Source organism: Botrytis fragariae (genome assembly GCF_013461495.1).
Source record: "Botrytis fragariae strain BVB16 chromosome Unknown tig00000006, whole genome shotgun sequence".
Classification (NCBI taxonomy): Eukaryota; Fungi; Ascomycota; class Leotiomycetes; order Helotiales; family Sclerotiniaceae; genus Botrytis; species Botrytis fragariae.
Window position 1 is genome coordinate 686746 of NW_023500988.1, and position 15095 is coordinate 701840.

Sequence of the window (15095 nt, forward strand, 5' to 3'; positions counted from 1 at the left end):
AGATATTTACGTTTTCAGTCATATATCCTTCGTTCATGTAACCTTGCGAGTATTGTGTCAATGTTAGGAAGTGATGCGTAGAAAAGCCGAGAAAGATCAGGTCATCAATGAACGATTAATGGATATATAATGTTATCAGCGGTTTCGCCGGCATATTAATTTCTTACGGGGCAGCACAGGTCTGCTATTTTGCTTCTAACATATACATGTCTTCTTTAAAGTCTCCATTCCCTCAAAACAAATGCCCACTGCATATCCTCACCATCCTGATCATTCCAATCATCAACTCGAGAACTCGAGAACTCGAGAATATTTCTGAATGCTATCAAGGCACTCAAAGGGTATAGAGCAAAAACGCAAATGTCGTTGACGCATTAAATAGCCTGTCTTCGTATACTCAAAGGTTCATAGCCTTAGTGTACTGCTCCCAAGGAGTAAGTGTTCCTAGGGTTCGTCGCATATGTGCATTGATGATTTGAAGTCCGTAAACATAACTGGCATTAACCCATCCGAAACTAGAAATCATTAGAACGTTGCAATTGGTCAAACACATTGGTATAACTCACCCTTCTTTAGCAACTCCCTTGAAATCCGACCCTTGGTTGCCATATTCTGCATCAACCTTGTGAGGATCAATCACTCTGGTCACATCGTATTTTTCAACCACCACACCATTGAAATCAACAAACGCTGTTGTGATCATGAACAACCATTTGTAAGCAAGTCGTTCGGCTTCTTCCTGATAATTGTATCGTAGTAGTCCCGTCCAAGCTAGCATTTGCTGTGGAGCCCAACCATATGGGTAATCCCATTGTCGATTTGGTCGGTCTAATCCAACGGCACCACGAGACTCTTCAGTTCCAGACAGTAAACCTCCAGCAGCTTCAAACTTAGGAAGAGCATTAGTGACGAGGCTGGCAGCTTGCTGTGGCGAAGCAACACCTGCCCACATTGCCCAAAAGGTAGTAGCACTCTCATATGTGCACTGCTCTTGCTTCAGGGTGTTATAATCAAAGTACATGCCCTTCTCTTTATTCCAGAGGTATTTATCAATGGCCAACTTGCGACCTCTGGCTCTTCGATCCCACATGGAAGAAGTTTGCAGCTGACCAGGCGTCATATCGCCCACGCAAAACTCGGCTGGAACCTCAAGCTTGTCTTTGAAAAATGTACGAATGGTATGTGCGATATCCTTTTCATATTTATAAAGAAGAGAATTAAGATCGATTGTCGCAAGATCTGCGCAAACCCTTTCCAAACGGTAGGATGTGTCATGACCTGATTCACGAACTGCTCGATCGTGTAGGAAGTAATCGTCCAATTCCTTTTCCACGACTTTGCCGTTGTTGTAAGCATCAACAAATTCTTTAAAGGTCATGTTGTGCTTCTTAGCATAAGGTGCTAACAAATGTTCAAAATGCGATGCTTCGGTTTCTGGAGGTACACCGAGACCCTCAGGGCGATATCTCGATAGACCTGTGACGGGATCATATCTTGGCTCTGCCGTCCACACGCTATGGTATTCCTTGATGGCGGCAAGAATAGCTGTCTTTAGAAAGTCCAATGATCCCGGCTCGTGCTTGATCTTGTCAAAAACTCGAAGTGCCATGTCTGTCAAGAAAGGTGGTTGAGAACGACATAAATAGTATGACCTGGTGGCATTGAGGATCTTTCCGTAATGTTCAATGCAAAAGCAGAAGTTTTGTACCATCGACTTGGCCAAGTGTACCTTGTCATTGACAATTAAACCGAGTGATTCCATATAACTGTCCCATCCGTAAAGTTCGTTGAATCTACCACCTGGTACTACGAATGGTAACCCCTTGAGAGTCTTCTCGCCTGTTGACGGATCTATAACTTCCTCCATGGCAACAGCTAAAAGACCAGGCTTAGAGTTCATGTCACGAACAACTTCTGGTGTAATTTTCTCAGGTAGCCAACAAACATCCAGACGCACTTCAGGTCTGTCAGTTGCCACTTTGGTATAGTATGCATGCTGTTCAGGTGCACCCCGTGGGATGTAGATTCGTGGCCGGGGATCATCGGTCCAATCCTTAGGATCACGCCCAGCAATTTCAATCACCGAGCCATCGATTCTACGAGTCAGCCCATCCCAGAACGAGCCTTGTATCAATCTTGAGAGGCGATTGACAGGATTCTCATTGAGGCGAGATTCATCCAAGATAATTTGCTCTCTACCATTTTCCTTCGCCAAAGTCAATTCCTGCAAAAGATTTGATAGCATATAAGTCCCACGAATATCATATCTTTTAAATCCGTTCGAGGTAGCGGTTCCGAGAGGAAGTGTCTGTGACAAAATGCGTCAGTTCAAGAATTGAGCGAATAATGCAATCTGCAGAAATCCTACCTTTGGCCCTACATCTTCAATTGTAATTTGGTGGTTATCATCCGTGTCTTCCTGTTTTCGAAGGGCTTCCAGTGTCGAGTCAACTTGTATTAAGAATTTGCGCCCATGATCTCCAATGTCATCTGCACACATGTATATTAGTCGATAAGACTTTGTATGTCAGAATATATGCAACTGACCATGACTGCCTCTCCTCTTCGGTTTTTCTAATCCTGAGATGGGTACGGAGAAGGTGCTCTGATTCTGCGAGGAGATTAGATGAGTTTCCGAAAGGGTTACAAGAGAAGTGATGTGCTTACTGAAGAGTATGTACGGGTTCGAAATTGTCGAAACGATTTCTGATTTGTGTCATTGCTGTAGTAAACATGTGCCGCAGCGAATGGATCGATTTCACTGGAAACACTAGAAGTACGGTTCTTTCGCAATGGCGAGGTCATTCTATGATCGGAAAGTTCTCTGATGGGCGTTTGCAATTTTGTAATTCTGTAATATCTCTGGACAATTTTCGAAACGGTGACGTCTTAAGAAGTTATAAATTCTGGGTACAGACAGTGGGGTGAGAGGTGGGGGGGATGATGTTTTTAGTTTCTGAAAAAGATGTAGACCGTAGTCGTAGATAGATGAGATGAAGAAGAATGGAAGAATGGAAGAATTGAATACTGAATATGGATCTAGTAGGTTTTAAGAAGATGGAAATCGAATAGTATTACTCGTATACTGTTATAATCTCCACAAAAAAGAGGGTAAGAGTATGAGATTCGTTGTATGTTTGGATGTTGGTGGAAAGTTCGAAAAGGGTTTCAAAACGTCAGCAGAAATGTTTGATCATAGCTGGCTGACTTGCTGGCTTGCTGGCTGTAGCTGACTACAAGTATCGTGGGTATGAAACCTAGCAGATCCCTAGCAGATACCTAGGTAGTGTTATCGGTGCCGCCGCACGATCCCAATGAAAGATAACCACAGCATTCAATATCTTGTGTCCAATGTCCAATGTCTACCAAACATTCAACATCCTGCAATCCTTCAATCTGGCCTGCACTGTTCCTTCGTCAAATCTTGCTCAACCTATGAGAGCGAGTCCAAGTTTCCATCTTTTAATCTGAAGATCCTCAAAATGTGTTGAGTCATGTTGAATATTGGTTCATCTACATCAACTCCCAATGTTCTTCTGATCTTTTTTATTTTTTTATTTGTCTTTGATGTCATTCTCTTGTGTGTTCTTCACCGCCTCCAAGCCGCCCAGATGCAGTATGAACACAGCATGAAATTTATCATCTCAGATGCATTAGTGACGGTACTCCTAGTGATGGAGCCAATCATAGCATACTGTTAATGAAAATAGTGGATCCTGTGGCGGTCACCCATCTCACCATCATCGTTGACCAGCTCGTATCCCATTGGACAGCCCTAGATTATAAAGGTTAAGGGTTCAATCTTCGTGGGGGCTACGTCGTGACAGCGGCATCCGGTTCGGTTTCCGCTATTCTTGTCGTGTACCTAGGTATTCCAATGCAACACAACGTCTCAACCTCAACAAAGCAGAGTATGAACAAAGTCAATGGGTACATTCAACATCACTACTCCTCAAATATTGAATATGTCGCTGGTCTATCGTGGTAAGGAGTTTGAACCATATTCGTCTCATTCCACATATACTGACTGCACGGCACAACTTGCGGATTGATATGCTCACTGCCCCTCGAAGATGATCTAGACTCATTGTTTCAACCTTCATTGATATCCAAAAAAAAAAAGAAGAATCTCTTGGTGCTCCAAATTATTGACATACTGGTCCTGTTCAGATTGAAGGGCACCATTAGGTCTGCGATCTTCTTCCTGGCCTCACCTCGCACTATACATAGGATCGAGATGGGATTAAGATGTGATGGCGCGTCGAGTTGCAATATGTACCGAATAACTCGGGCGTCATATTGAGGTAGAAATTTGTCACCGAGCCGATGTTACACTCCATGTTGTCACCGCCATGTGAACAAAGTGGTACAAGTACACTACCGGAAATTACAAGAAGCTACTTCAGCTTGCTAGGATATGTGGCTCGGATTACCATGGTTACAATTACAATCATGTGTTCAAATCGACAACGAGGGTTTCCTGAACTTGATATAGCAATCTCAGTCATGCTACTCACTCACGGCTTATAATTTGACTGCCGACGTGTAAGTCGAAAGATGGTGCTCAAACCGGCTTTGATCTCTGATGACCACGGTAAAACTGGGATCTAAGGCATGTGAGCTATTGCACTTTCCAAGAATCAACATCTTTGCTTTATATCAGACGCAAAGAAGAGCGTTGCCAGATCAAACCAGGCAACTGAGTTGTCTCAACAGTTATCACCTCCAGCGCCCACATTTATCTTACCCTTCGATCACACCTATATCTAAGGTCTTGCCAAGGATATTAGGAAACCAATACATCGCCTCCAACCTGTTGCTATCCATACGGTGACTCACGAATTGATGACCAGGTGTCAGATACTATCATGCGTTCAATCAAAATCCTTTACCCGTGGAGAAATAAATAACTGACGGGTAGAATCTCAACGTAGATACACTGGCTGTTAGATGTCTTACAAATATGAGTTATCCGGGATCGATCATTGAGCCTTGCGGAATTACCATATTCATCCTCAAAAGGACGTTTTCAATTTTTGAGCCTCGGAACCTCAATTTGTCAATTTCCAATTTCACTATTTTTCCTTGGGAGAGCGCAAGTGACAGCTTCACCCCGACAGAATAGTTTTAGCCAACTACAAGCGATGCTGAGTGCAGACTATTGACATGAACGATGTAGGCAGAAGCATTTATGTACGGCCTAATTTATCTCTGGGACTACAAGATGGCTTTAAGTAAGAAAACGAAGCAACAACCTTATGAATATTCCATAGTGATCCATCACTAGTGTGGCATGGATCCGAGACTATCAAATCGCCCACAACTTCTGAACCTCCGGGCTTTCAGATTAGTGACGGGCAAGCTAGATTTAGTAGGTCAGCCTTATGGGCAAAAGCAGACGCACGATTATATGGTCCTGGAGCTTTGAGAAACTTGTCAATATGCATCAGAGTCAAAACTTTTGTTGGTCTACCTTGCTTTCTAAGCCATTGCTCACGGTGTCGAACGATTTGACGAATTTTCAGCCCTTTGGAAAAAGCTATCTTAAGAGCAAGAAGAGCCGGCGAAGTTGCATATTAACAATTGTGAGGACTCGATTGTTATTGAGACAATCAGCTTTAGCGGGCCCTTTGAGGATATTTCACCACGCTCTCCTCCAGGATAATGAGAATCAACCTTATATGCAGAAAGCACCCAAACACTAATCACTAGGGAGAATATTTTCACCACCGTTTGCCTCTTTAGGCACTGTCTACAAATATCCTTCGAACATCGGGCTCTTCATGCGTCGAATTATTATCTTAACTCCTTGAATATGCTGATTTACGCACGGAACGTTCAGCGAAAGGTTGAAACATATTCCTGTGGTCCCAAAATAGAGCTTTAAATTTACAGCATCAAAGAATCGGTCCCGAGCTATGCACAATTACAAGGGACGTTTTGTAAGACAAAGATTAGATGGCATGTTTACTAAACGACTCTAGACACTAAAACAACACCTGGTCTCGACACGCCGAATTTCGTGATTCTCTTGAATCAAGCCTACGGAGATTATGCCATGCAGATTTTTCTCGCAGATACGTTTTATTGGGTGATATTAGATGGTAACTCACCGATACTGTGTGAAGATAGAGCCAAAATGAATCAATTGCTTGGTGGCGGACGGAGGCGGCAGGATTTATCGAGCGTTTGGAGACAACGGGCTCTTTGAACTCTGGACAAAACATCCAAAAGGAGAAGAAAGGCCGCTTTCAAGGCGTTGCTTGATATCCACATTACCTCATCTGGATGTTTATCCAACACTAATTATGCGAGTTGTTCTTGACCATACTCCATAGGTGAAGAAACGATCCAACACTGTGATACACTTCTTAACATTGACATTAGCCGACATAGCTGGTCTCCACGGATGCTTGCCGAGACACGAGAAAATAAAGACTAGGTAGTCAGGGGCATGCATCAATACGATAAAAAAGAGTCTGAGCAGTGCAGTACAGTGAGAACTCACTCCATCTTCCTTTGAATTAAGGGTCGTGTCACCTCAAGCTTCCAGATCTTCTCCCGATTCCATGCATCCTTCCTCTTCGACATTTGGGCGCCGAGACAAGTCTTCGAGAAAGAAACAATTGTAACAATTGTAACAAGATCCTTCAGCCTCCCCTTCCCTCCCCCCAAAAATCCATTACATTTCTTCTGTATTTTCCCCTTCAACAGAGGCCTCAGATGGATTTCCCAAATATTATCTACCCGAAAAGAGCTTGGGCCCAACTAGCTATAAACCTCCGAAATTAAATTGTCCATGCACCCTGAGGCACCGTGGTGAAATATGTCGTGTTCGTTTCATGATGTAGTATATACCATGCAAATAATAGACAGACCTTCCAAAACACATCCAGCTGGAATCTTTAACCTTTTTGACTTCAAGGGTCTCGTCTCTTCATTCTTTCGTACTCGGAGTTATACAATCACGATTTGTTGATTACAATTGACAATACCAATCGGAATTTGTTATGATGTGCGATTGAAATCGCTTTGGCTGATATTTTTTTATCGTTCCAGCCAGCCAAGCCAAGACTTCAATTGAACAATGCCTCTCTATCTGCCGAGTTTATACGAAAGAGTGCTCTGAATGAACACCTGGACTTTCGAGTTCTTATCGGCTTGTCTATCACTCGACAACGGCTTTACGATAGCCAACTTACAGAAACACAAATACAATTGAAGATCATTTGCAAGTAGTGGTTCTTTTTCCAGATATAGTTTACCTATCTACCTAGTATGGTAATTCTTGATCTTGATATCGGGAAAACTGTCCCAAAATTTCCTGTAGGAAAAGTGGAAACTCTTTAACTTTACACTAGGAAAATAAGTCTGATCTCCAAACTAGCTGATTTTCCAATCTACATTGCAGATATCAAGTTTTTGGGAGATCTTCTAGCGTGCTGAGTGAGGGGTTCTTCTCTACGTGATCCCTGAGATAAGGGCCTGGATTCGGTTTAGCATTTCGCATAAACCATATGCTAAACCCAATTCCGCCCTTTGGGAATTGATAAAGAATTACTTCAAGCGATTGAGAGCTGCTGTAAAAACCCATATGTCAAATGGAGAAGAGCCCCCCAACCTAGAGCAAAAGATAAGAGAGGCTGACACATATCAGGATAACCCTCGATAATTAAGATTTGGTAGGCGAATTTTCACTATCTCGTCTTAAATCTAGATGCAACATATTTGAGAATCTCGAAATCTTGAAAATGTCATGCCTTGAGTGTTAGTACCTTATGAATGGTCTGAGGTTAGTTGACTTTTCCCCGGTATTTGGTAAAAATCTGATATGGCGTTGATGTAGCACCGCATCAATGCTGATCATTGTTCCTTGGTATGTCAGTTAATGGGGCTAGAAAGATAGATACCACTCGCCATCTGTGAGATCTCGCAGGTTTGATATCCAGTTGAAGTAAGTATCATACAGCTTACAACATCTGACCATTCATCATCGTACAGTGTCAATCGTGGAACTTTTCCATCTAACTTTTGAGCCGCTATGCAATTTCCTCGACGCCTATACCAAATCCAATTCAGAGGCACTACTGCAGCCATCCGAAGCCAAGTCCCTGTAATAATCTTTTGGGTGAGCAACTAAGGCAGGTACGCGCGAAATATGATTCGAGCTAATTGAGTAATTTTATGTACGAGCGTCATATAAAAGTTATTCCAACATACATGGTCACCATGTAATCATGATAATGAAATGCTTGTTTGAGAAATTTCAGCACTAACAAATTCAAGTCCTCATAGACAAAAAGCGTGCAATAGGAACTTTCAAATATGTTATACAACGGTGGAGATCATTGTAGATCTTCCAAAAAAGACGCTAATTCCACAGTGCGTCTAGCTCAAAAATTTACCTGCAGGGGCAGAGTCTTTCGCCTAATTACGAATTGACATCCCAGTTTAGGGTCAATCGCTTCATCATTTCCAATAGACCGAACCTACTCGCTTCTGTCTACCTCATGTTTTAATTGTCAAAGCTGCGTCGGGAACGCACAGCATCAAAAATAGTTTCGTCTGAATCCTAACCAACCTTGGGACAGTCACACCCGGGTAGCTCTGAACTACATTTCTTTAGTTTTGGACTCGGCGTTTGATACTCTTTGTAGCATCATGAAGGAGGGGTTCCTATCCATTTCATTGCTCGCACTGCCCGCATGGCTTATCCAAGCTTGCAATCGTACGGTAAAATGATCCAATCAAGTATGTCAGTAGCAAGCTGAATGCTTGATCTTGTTTGTTTCTCGCTCAGGCCTGTTCGAGCTACAGATTTTGACAATTTACAGTTGCGAAAGCTCCAGATTTGGTAACTTGGTTAGGACTTTTCTCAGCTCCTCTTTGTTCCGAACCAATGCAGGTACCATGAATGGATGTTGTTTGCTCAGTGCCTACCTATTGTTAGCTTCACTAGTAAAGTTTTTGCAGTGCTCAGCGGCGCTAATGAATATGGCCCTCTCTTCACAGCATCTTCTTAGTACATATTGCCCTTCACCCCGATCGTCAGAAATGCTTTTATCTTGAACTTTTGTTATTCATCTACAGTAAAGCTATCTTTCTTTTGGCTTACTGTTCCAATCTTTCTTTATTCCAACACTCGTTGCACATCTTCAACTTTATTAATTATTAACTTATTATTAATCATAAATCATACATATATCATTCTCACATTTGACTGCATTTTACTCTTTATTATCCAAGATGAACGCCCTTAAGGGATATCTCGCCCCTGGGAAGAAGGCCGAGCAAGATGCGAAGAAGGCAAAGAAGACTGGAACATCAGCACCAATGCAGTTGGAAATGCATACAACCCCTCCTCTAGGTTCACCAATGGCAGGATCCTTTGCCGATCGTTCGAGGCCATCCTCTCTATATCCGGAAGGTGATTTCAGAAATGGTCCTAGGGAGAGTGTTTTGACTGTCAGATCTGATGTAGTTGTCAGTTGGTTACATCAACAACAAATGGAAAAACTATGGGCAGTTGGTGCTCCGGGAGAGGGTGTTATCTTGAAGAAGGCAAAGGGTGATTTCACATGCTGTCCGCCTTCTTTAAGGACGGAACCATCGGGTATCTTTGATTATATTGTAGCAATGAATGTCAGAGTAAGTGAATGGTATCCTTTTTCTTCAACAGCATGTGCTAACTCGATATTTAGGCTGCCATGACTGTCAATACTCGCGTGATCAAAATCTTCCTCGCCCGTCAACACGCTGATTATGTGCCTCTTTCGGATGGTCTCCGTCTTCAAGTTCTTCCTACTGTCGAGTATTTACCTCGATGCCAAAAGCACCACTTCGGTGCTTTTATCCAAGATCAACAAATTCTCATTGTCTGGGATGATGACCCAAAACACTTGTTGCAGAGAGCAGAGTACATTGAAAGATCTTTGCTGGAGATGATCTGGGCCGATGATGACGAAGAAACCGACGAGAAGAAGGGTGGAGCAAATGTTTCCACCGCTGAGTTGGGAAGCGGATCTGATGTTGAAGACGGTTATGGAGCGCAAGAAAAAAGACCAACGTTACTACTCAATCCTCTCATGGTTGGTGCAACTTTGTGTCTCCTCGTCACCGCTCTCGGTCTCGGTTGGAGAAAACTTGGCCTTGAAGTCGCTGTTGATGGAAATTACACTCGATTGGCTTTACTCGCCGTCGTCCCTTGTCAAGTTTTCGTTTCCCTTTTCTTCATGCAAGTCATTATCGTCAATCTCACCCAGTGTTTTGGACCAATCAACAACTTAAACAGTAACTCGAAATTTTACTCCGGTAAAGCTCCTCAGCGTCTCAACCGAAACAACCGAGAGCTTCCTCACGTCACTATTCAAATGCCTGTCTACAAGGAGGGTCTCGTTGGTGTTATTCAACCTACGATCATTTCTCTCAAGGCTGCTATCTCCACCTATGAACTTCAAGGTGGCACTGCCAATATCTTCATCAATGATGATGGTATGCAATTACTTCCTGAAGACGAAGCTCAAGCTCGTCGTGACTTTTATGACGAACATACTATTGGATGGGTCGCACGTCCTGGCCACAAGCCCAACCCTGAAAATGGAGAAAAAGCTTTCCTTCGTCGTGGTAAATTCAAGAAGGCTTCCAACATGAACTACGCTCTCATGGTTTCTAACAAGGTTGAAGAAAGACTTCTCACCATTGCTCGTCATGAGGGTTGGTCTCAGGCTGAGGAATACGTTGCTTATGATCAATGCTTAGCTCGTGTTCTGGAAGGGGAAGAGGGTCGTGCGTGGGCTGGTGGTAATATTCGTGTGGGTGATTACATCTTGCTCATTGATTCCGATACTCGTGTTCCGGCCGATTGTCTCTTGGATGCGGCGAGTGAGATGGAACAATCCCCTGAAGTCGGTATCCTGCAATTCAACTCTGGTGTCATGCAAGTCACTGATAGTTTCTTTGAAAATGGGTATGTCATCGTCGTCTCTATCTCACTGACTCAAAAAAAAAACTAACAATCTTTATCTAGTATTACCTTCTTCACCAACCTCGTCTACACCGCTATCCGTTTCGCCGTCGCCATGGGTGACGTCTCTCCCTTCGTCGGTCACAACGCCATGCTCCGCTGGTCTGCCGTCCAACAAGTCTCCTACCACGACGAAGACGGCTACGAGAAATTCTGGTCCGAATCCCACGTCTCGGAAGATTTTGACATGTCGCTCCGTCTCCAAGTCAACGAATACATTATCCGCTACGCCGCCTATACCGGCGATGGCTTCAAAGAAGGTGTCTCCCTCACCGTCTACGACGAGCTTGCGCGTTGGGAAAAATACGCGTACGGATGTAACGAACTTCTCTTCAATCCTCTCCGCTTCTGGATCACGCGTGGTCCGTTCACAAAATTGTTTAGAGAGTTTTTGCGATCCAATATGAGATTTACTTCGAAGATTACGATGATGGCTTACATTGGTACTTACTACGCGATTGGCGCCTCGTGGATCTTGACCCTCGCGAATTATTTCATCATGGGTTGGTACGTGGGCATGTACGATAAATACTATCTCGATTCCTTCCAGGTGTATTTCTCGCTCATCATTGTCTTTTCCCTCTTGGGTAATGTTTCGCTGGCCGTTCTCCGATACCGATTGAACGAGCGTGGATTCTTCTCTTCTTGTAAGTTTTCTCCCCTCCTTCCCCCCTATCCATCTCTCCCCCCAAACAACCCACTAACCTCCTCTCCCAAATAGTCTTCGAAAACCTCAAATGGCTCCTCCTCATGACCGTCTTCCTGGGCGGCCTCTCCATGCACGTCTCCCAATCCCTGCTCTGCCATTTCTTCGAAATCGACATGACCTGGGGCGCCACGGCTAAAGAAGTCGAAAACGTTACCTTCTTCGAAGAAATTCCGCGTCTGCTCAAACGCTTCAAATACACATTCCTTTTCTGCATTCTCATGACCGCGGGTATGATTGTGTGCGCGCTCGTCGTGCCGTGGAATTGGAGAATCGATACTTTTGTCGCCATTTTCCCCCTGTGTACGGTGGTTGTGAGTCATTTTTTGATGCCCATTGCGTTGAATCCCGCGTTGATGATGTTTACGTGGTGATTGAGGGATGGGGATGGGTGATTGGAAATGGATGGTTTATTAATGTGGAGATGGAAGGAGGGATGTATTGAGAGGAGGAAAATATCTAGTTGGATGGATCATCGGTATATATATATATATATGTCTAGGTTAATATGGGAATGGCGTTGCTTTATACTTTGAAGCTTTTATATAAAGGAATGGTGGAAAGAGGTGTTTGGAATAATGTAGAATATTATCAATGCGAGATCGAGAAATGGGAAGGTGGATTTAGAAAGGCTACCTAGGAAAAGATGTTAACTTTACATTCTTTAATCAATTTCATTACTTGTATACATTTATATATGTCTTTATAATCCCGTCTCATGTGGTAAATTCGTAAGTGTCGATATATCATTCCACACAACCCACAACCCACTATCTACATCTACATCTCAATCTCCATACATCTCACACATCTGAATCTCACCTACCTAATCTCTCCTCAACAAAGGCTCCCTCTCACCACCCTCTTCACCCCCCTTTCCCTTCCCCTTCTCAGACCCCGGCATTCTCCTAAACTTCCCCCCATCCACCTTCCTCACAACCCAACTCTCATCCCTCTCCGCACACTCAAAAAACTCCATATTCTCTTCGAAACTCCTCCCTCCACTCTCCAACGAATACCTCCACGTCCACCATCCCGCAAACATATTCGTTCCCGCAAATACCAGAAACAGCCAATATTTCAAATTATTAAATCCAATTGGCGTCAACAACGTAACCGCAAAATTCGCCAATCCCCAGACAATAACCGAGATGGCGGAACCCTGGGCGCGAGCTGAGGAAGGATAGATTTCGGTTGGGATCAACCAGACGGTTGCGAGCCAGCCGATGCCGAAGATGGCGGTTGCGACGAAGAGGGTTGCGGAGCCGAGGATTTCGGGCACGAGGAAGGGTATGCTTGGGAAGGTTGCGAGGGCTCCGAAGAGGGTTAACAGGAGGAAGGAGAGTGAGAGGCCGATGCTGCCGTAGATCATAAGAGTGCGGCGACCGTAGACGTCAATGGAGAGCCAGGCAAGTGTCATCATGAGGAAATAGAATATGTAGTTTCCGAGGGTGAGATATTCGGATTTACGGGTGGTGAAACCGAGGAGGGAGAAGATTTGAGGGCCGTAGACTAGGATTTGGAGTTAATAGGTGCGTCATGAGAAGGAATTTGAGCTTTTCGACAGAATTGGGTATGGAGAATGCTTACCGGATACAGCGCCATAGCCAGTGAGAGCCTGATTTATTTGACCCATTATCGTTATCATGGTTGGATGAAATTGTGCATGTCCTGGAGTAAACATATCTTTATACTGTACTTTTGAACCATCTTCTTGAGCAGTAGATTCTTTAAGAGTTTCGAATTTCGACTTGGCTGCTTCTTTGCCGTAGACTTTCTCAAGAGCTTTCTTAGCATCGTCTTCTCGGTTTACACTCATGAACCACTATACATAATTAGCATCTACTGTAAAATATATTGAATTCGAGAGATGCTCAACATACCCTTGGAGTTTCCGGAAGTTGAGAAATGAAAGACATCAACAGAATTGGGAAAATCTGCATAACAATAATCGGAGTTCTCCAAGCCCATTGACTATCTTTCCCCAGACCAATAGTGACTCCCAAATTAATCGAATACGCCATCAACAAACCAAAGATGTTCATCTGAAACTCTTGAGCTAACGCTCTACCTCTCGCTCCATCCGATGACAGTTCACTACTGTAAACCGGAATTGTCGAATCTATCCCTCCAACCCCCAATCCCATAATCACTCTTCCCGCGATCATACATCCCAATGATGCACCTTTCCAAGGCGAAGATCCATGAAATGAAAATCCGGAAATAAACATGAGTAAGTTCCCAAACGATGTTGTTGCCAAACAAGCAAATATAGATGGTTTTCTCCCCTCTTTATCGGCGAGCCAGGAGGCGAGAACTGCTCCAATTGCACATCCTAGGTAATAGACCGAGACGATTATACCTACTACAGGAGATTCTTCGCCAATTTGCATGGTTTTTAGATAGCTGTTGTTTGTGTTTATTAGGGACATCATTCCTGATTTGTGTTAGATATGATGGTGAGAAGGGCTTGTCTGCGCATAGGGGGAATGAATATATACATACCTTGATCATAACCATAGAGAGCAATTGCTGTACTGGAAAACATGACGATCTCATGTTTCTTGCTTAGGAGAGGAAAGATGGAAGAACTACCTCCTAGTTTTGAAGGAGGATTCGGCATTTTGAAGATTGTGAGTGAGATGAAGCAGACAGAGATTTATAGATAATTGAGATTTCAAGACGGCGAGAAGATATACAGCGCAAGAAGCACTTTGAATCTAGCTATCCTCTTAAAACGAGGAAATCGATTGAGAGATCGAGAGAATGAGAGATTGAGAGATTGAAGAAAGTAATTCTACCTCTTCATGAAGAAAGGAAACGAAAACCAAAAAACAGAGGGAAGGATTTTCTTAAGCTTCATTCCAATAGCTACCTACCTCTCTGGGCTAGAATCACGGGTTGCAATCATATTTTGATTTGTATAGGGAATTTCTTGGCCATGATTGGGATTCTTCAAATCATCATCCCACTTTATTATTTGAGCTGAAAGGATGTATGATGACATCAATATTTTGCGGCGGGAAGTGTTCCGCATACTAGGGTTAAGTATGATATCGATCGTGAGAACAATTTGTTTATTTTATGATCAAACACTCCCATCTACAAAATGAGTGTGTACGAAGTATACGATTTGAAGTATCACAGGAATCAATCTATTACCTCATATTATGTTCGAAATCGAAATATGTATGGTTGTTGAACTGGGAGAAGATATCAAATGATGGGCATACATGGAATGGAATTCATCAATCCGATTCGAACAATAAGTTGATCTCCAGCTTCATGCAGATACATATTCTGCCTTATCAACGTCACATCTCCACCGCCTTTGAAGCCACGAAGATGTATACATAGGTACAATGT

The 15095-nt window shown here is 43.3% G+C and overlaps 5 protein-coding genes across 5 annotated transcripts; 2 read left to right on the plus strand and 3 right to left on the minus strand.

Annotated features, from left to right (window-relative positions):
• Positions 1 to 397: 397 nt before the first annotated feature.
• On the minus strand, positions 398 to 2805 carry Bfra_001386 (putative neutral trehalase protein; the record flags this gene model as incomplete). The annotated part of the gene is made up of 5 exons (XM_037331819.1): positions 398 to 515; positions 567 to 2308; positions 2369 to 2490; positions 2548 to 2611; positions 2668 to 2805. 5 exons carry the CDS (start codon positions 2803 to 2805, stop codon positions 398 to 400), a joined length of 2184 nt encoding a protein of 727 aa, XP_037195973.1.
• Positions 2806 to 4092: 1287 nt separating this feature from the next.
• On the minus strand, positions 4093 to 4340 carry Bfra_001387 (uncharacterized protein; the record flags this gene model as incomplete). Its single annotated transcript, XM_037331820.1, has 2 exons — positions 4093 to 4220; positions 4280 to 4340. The coding sequence occupies 2 exons, from the start codon at positions 4338 to 4340 to the stop codon at positions 4093 to 4095; spliced, it is 189 nt and encodes a 62-aa protein (XP_037195974.1).
• An 884-nt stretch (positions 4341 to 5224) lies between these two features.
• Bfra_001388 (uncharacterized protein) lies at positions 5225 to 5705 on the plus strand (the record flags this gene model as incomplete). The annotated part of the gene is given in 3 exon segments (XM_037331821.1): positions 5225 to 5272; positions 5288 to 5371; positions 5430 to 5705. 3 exon segments carry the CDS (start codon positions 5225 to 5227, stop codon positions 5703 to 5705), a joined length of 408 nt encoding a protein of 135 aa, XP_037195975.1.
• Positions 5706 to 9246: 3541 nt separating this feature from the next.
• Positions 9247 to 12103, plus strand: Bfra_001390 (putative glycosyltransferase family 2 protein; the record flags this gene model as incomplete). Its single annotated transcript, XM_037331822.1, has 4 exons — positions 9247 to 9648; positions 9702 to 10966; positions 11027 to 11670; positions 11745 to 12103. 4 exons carry the CDS (start codon positions 9247 to 9249, stop codon positions 12101 to 12103), a joined length of 2670 nt encoding a protein of 889 aa, XP_037195976.1.
• Positions 12104 to 12555: 452 nt separating this feature from the next.
• Bfra_001392 (putative mfs monosaccharide transporter protein) lies at positions 12556 to 14352 on the minus strand (the record flags this gene model as incomplete). The annotated part of the gene is made up of 4 exons (XM_037331823.1): positions 12556 to 13241; positions 13320 to 13554; positions 13613 to 14166; positions 14235 to 14352. 4 exons carry the CDS (start codon positions 14350 to 14352, stop codon positions 12556 to 12558), a joined length of 1593 nt encoding a protein of 530 aa, XP_037195977.1.
• Between the last annotated feature and the right edge of the window lie 743 nt (positions 14353 to 15095).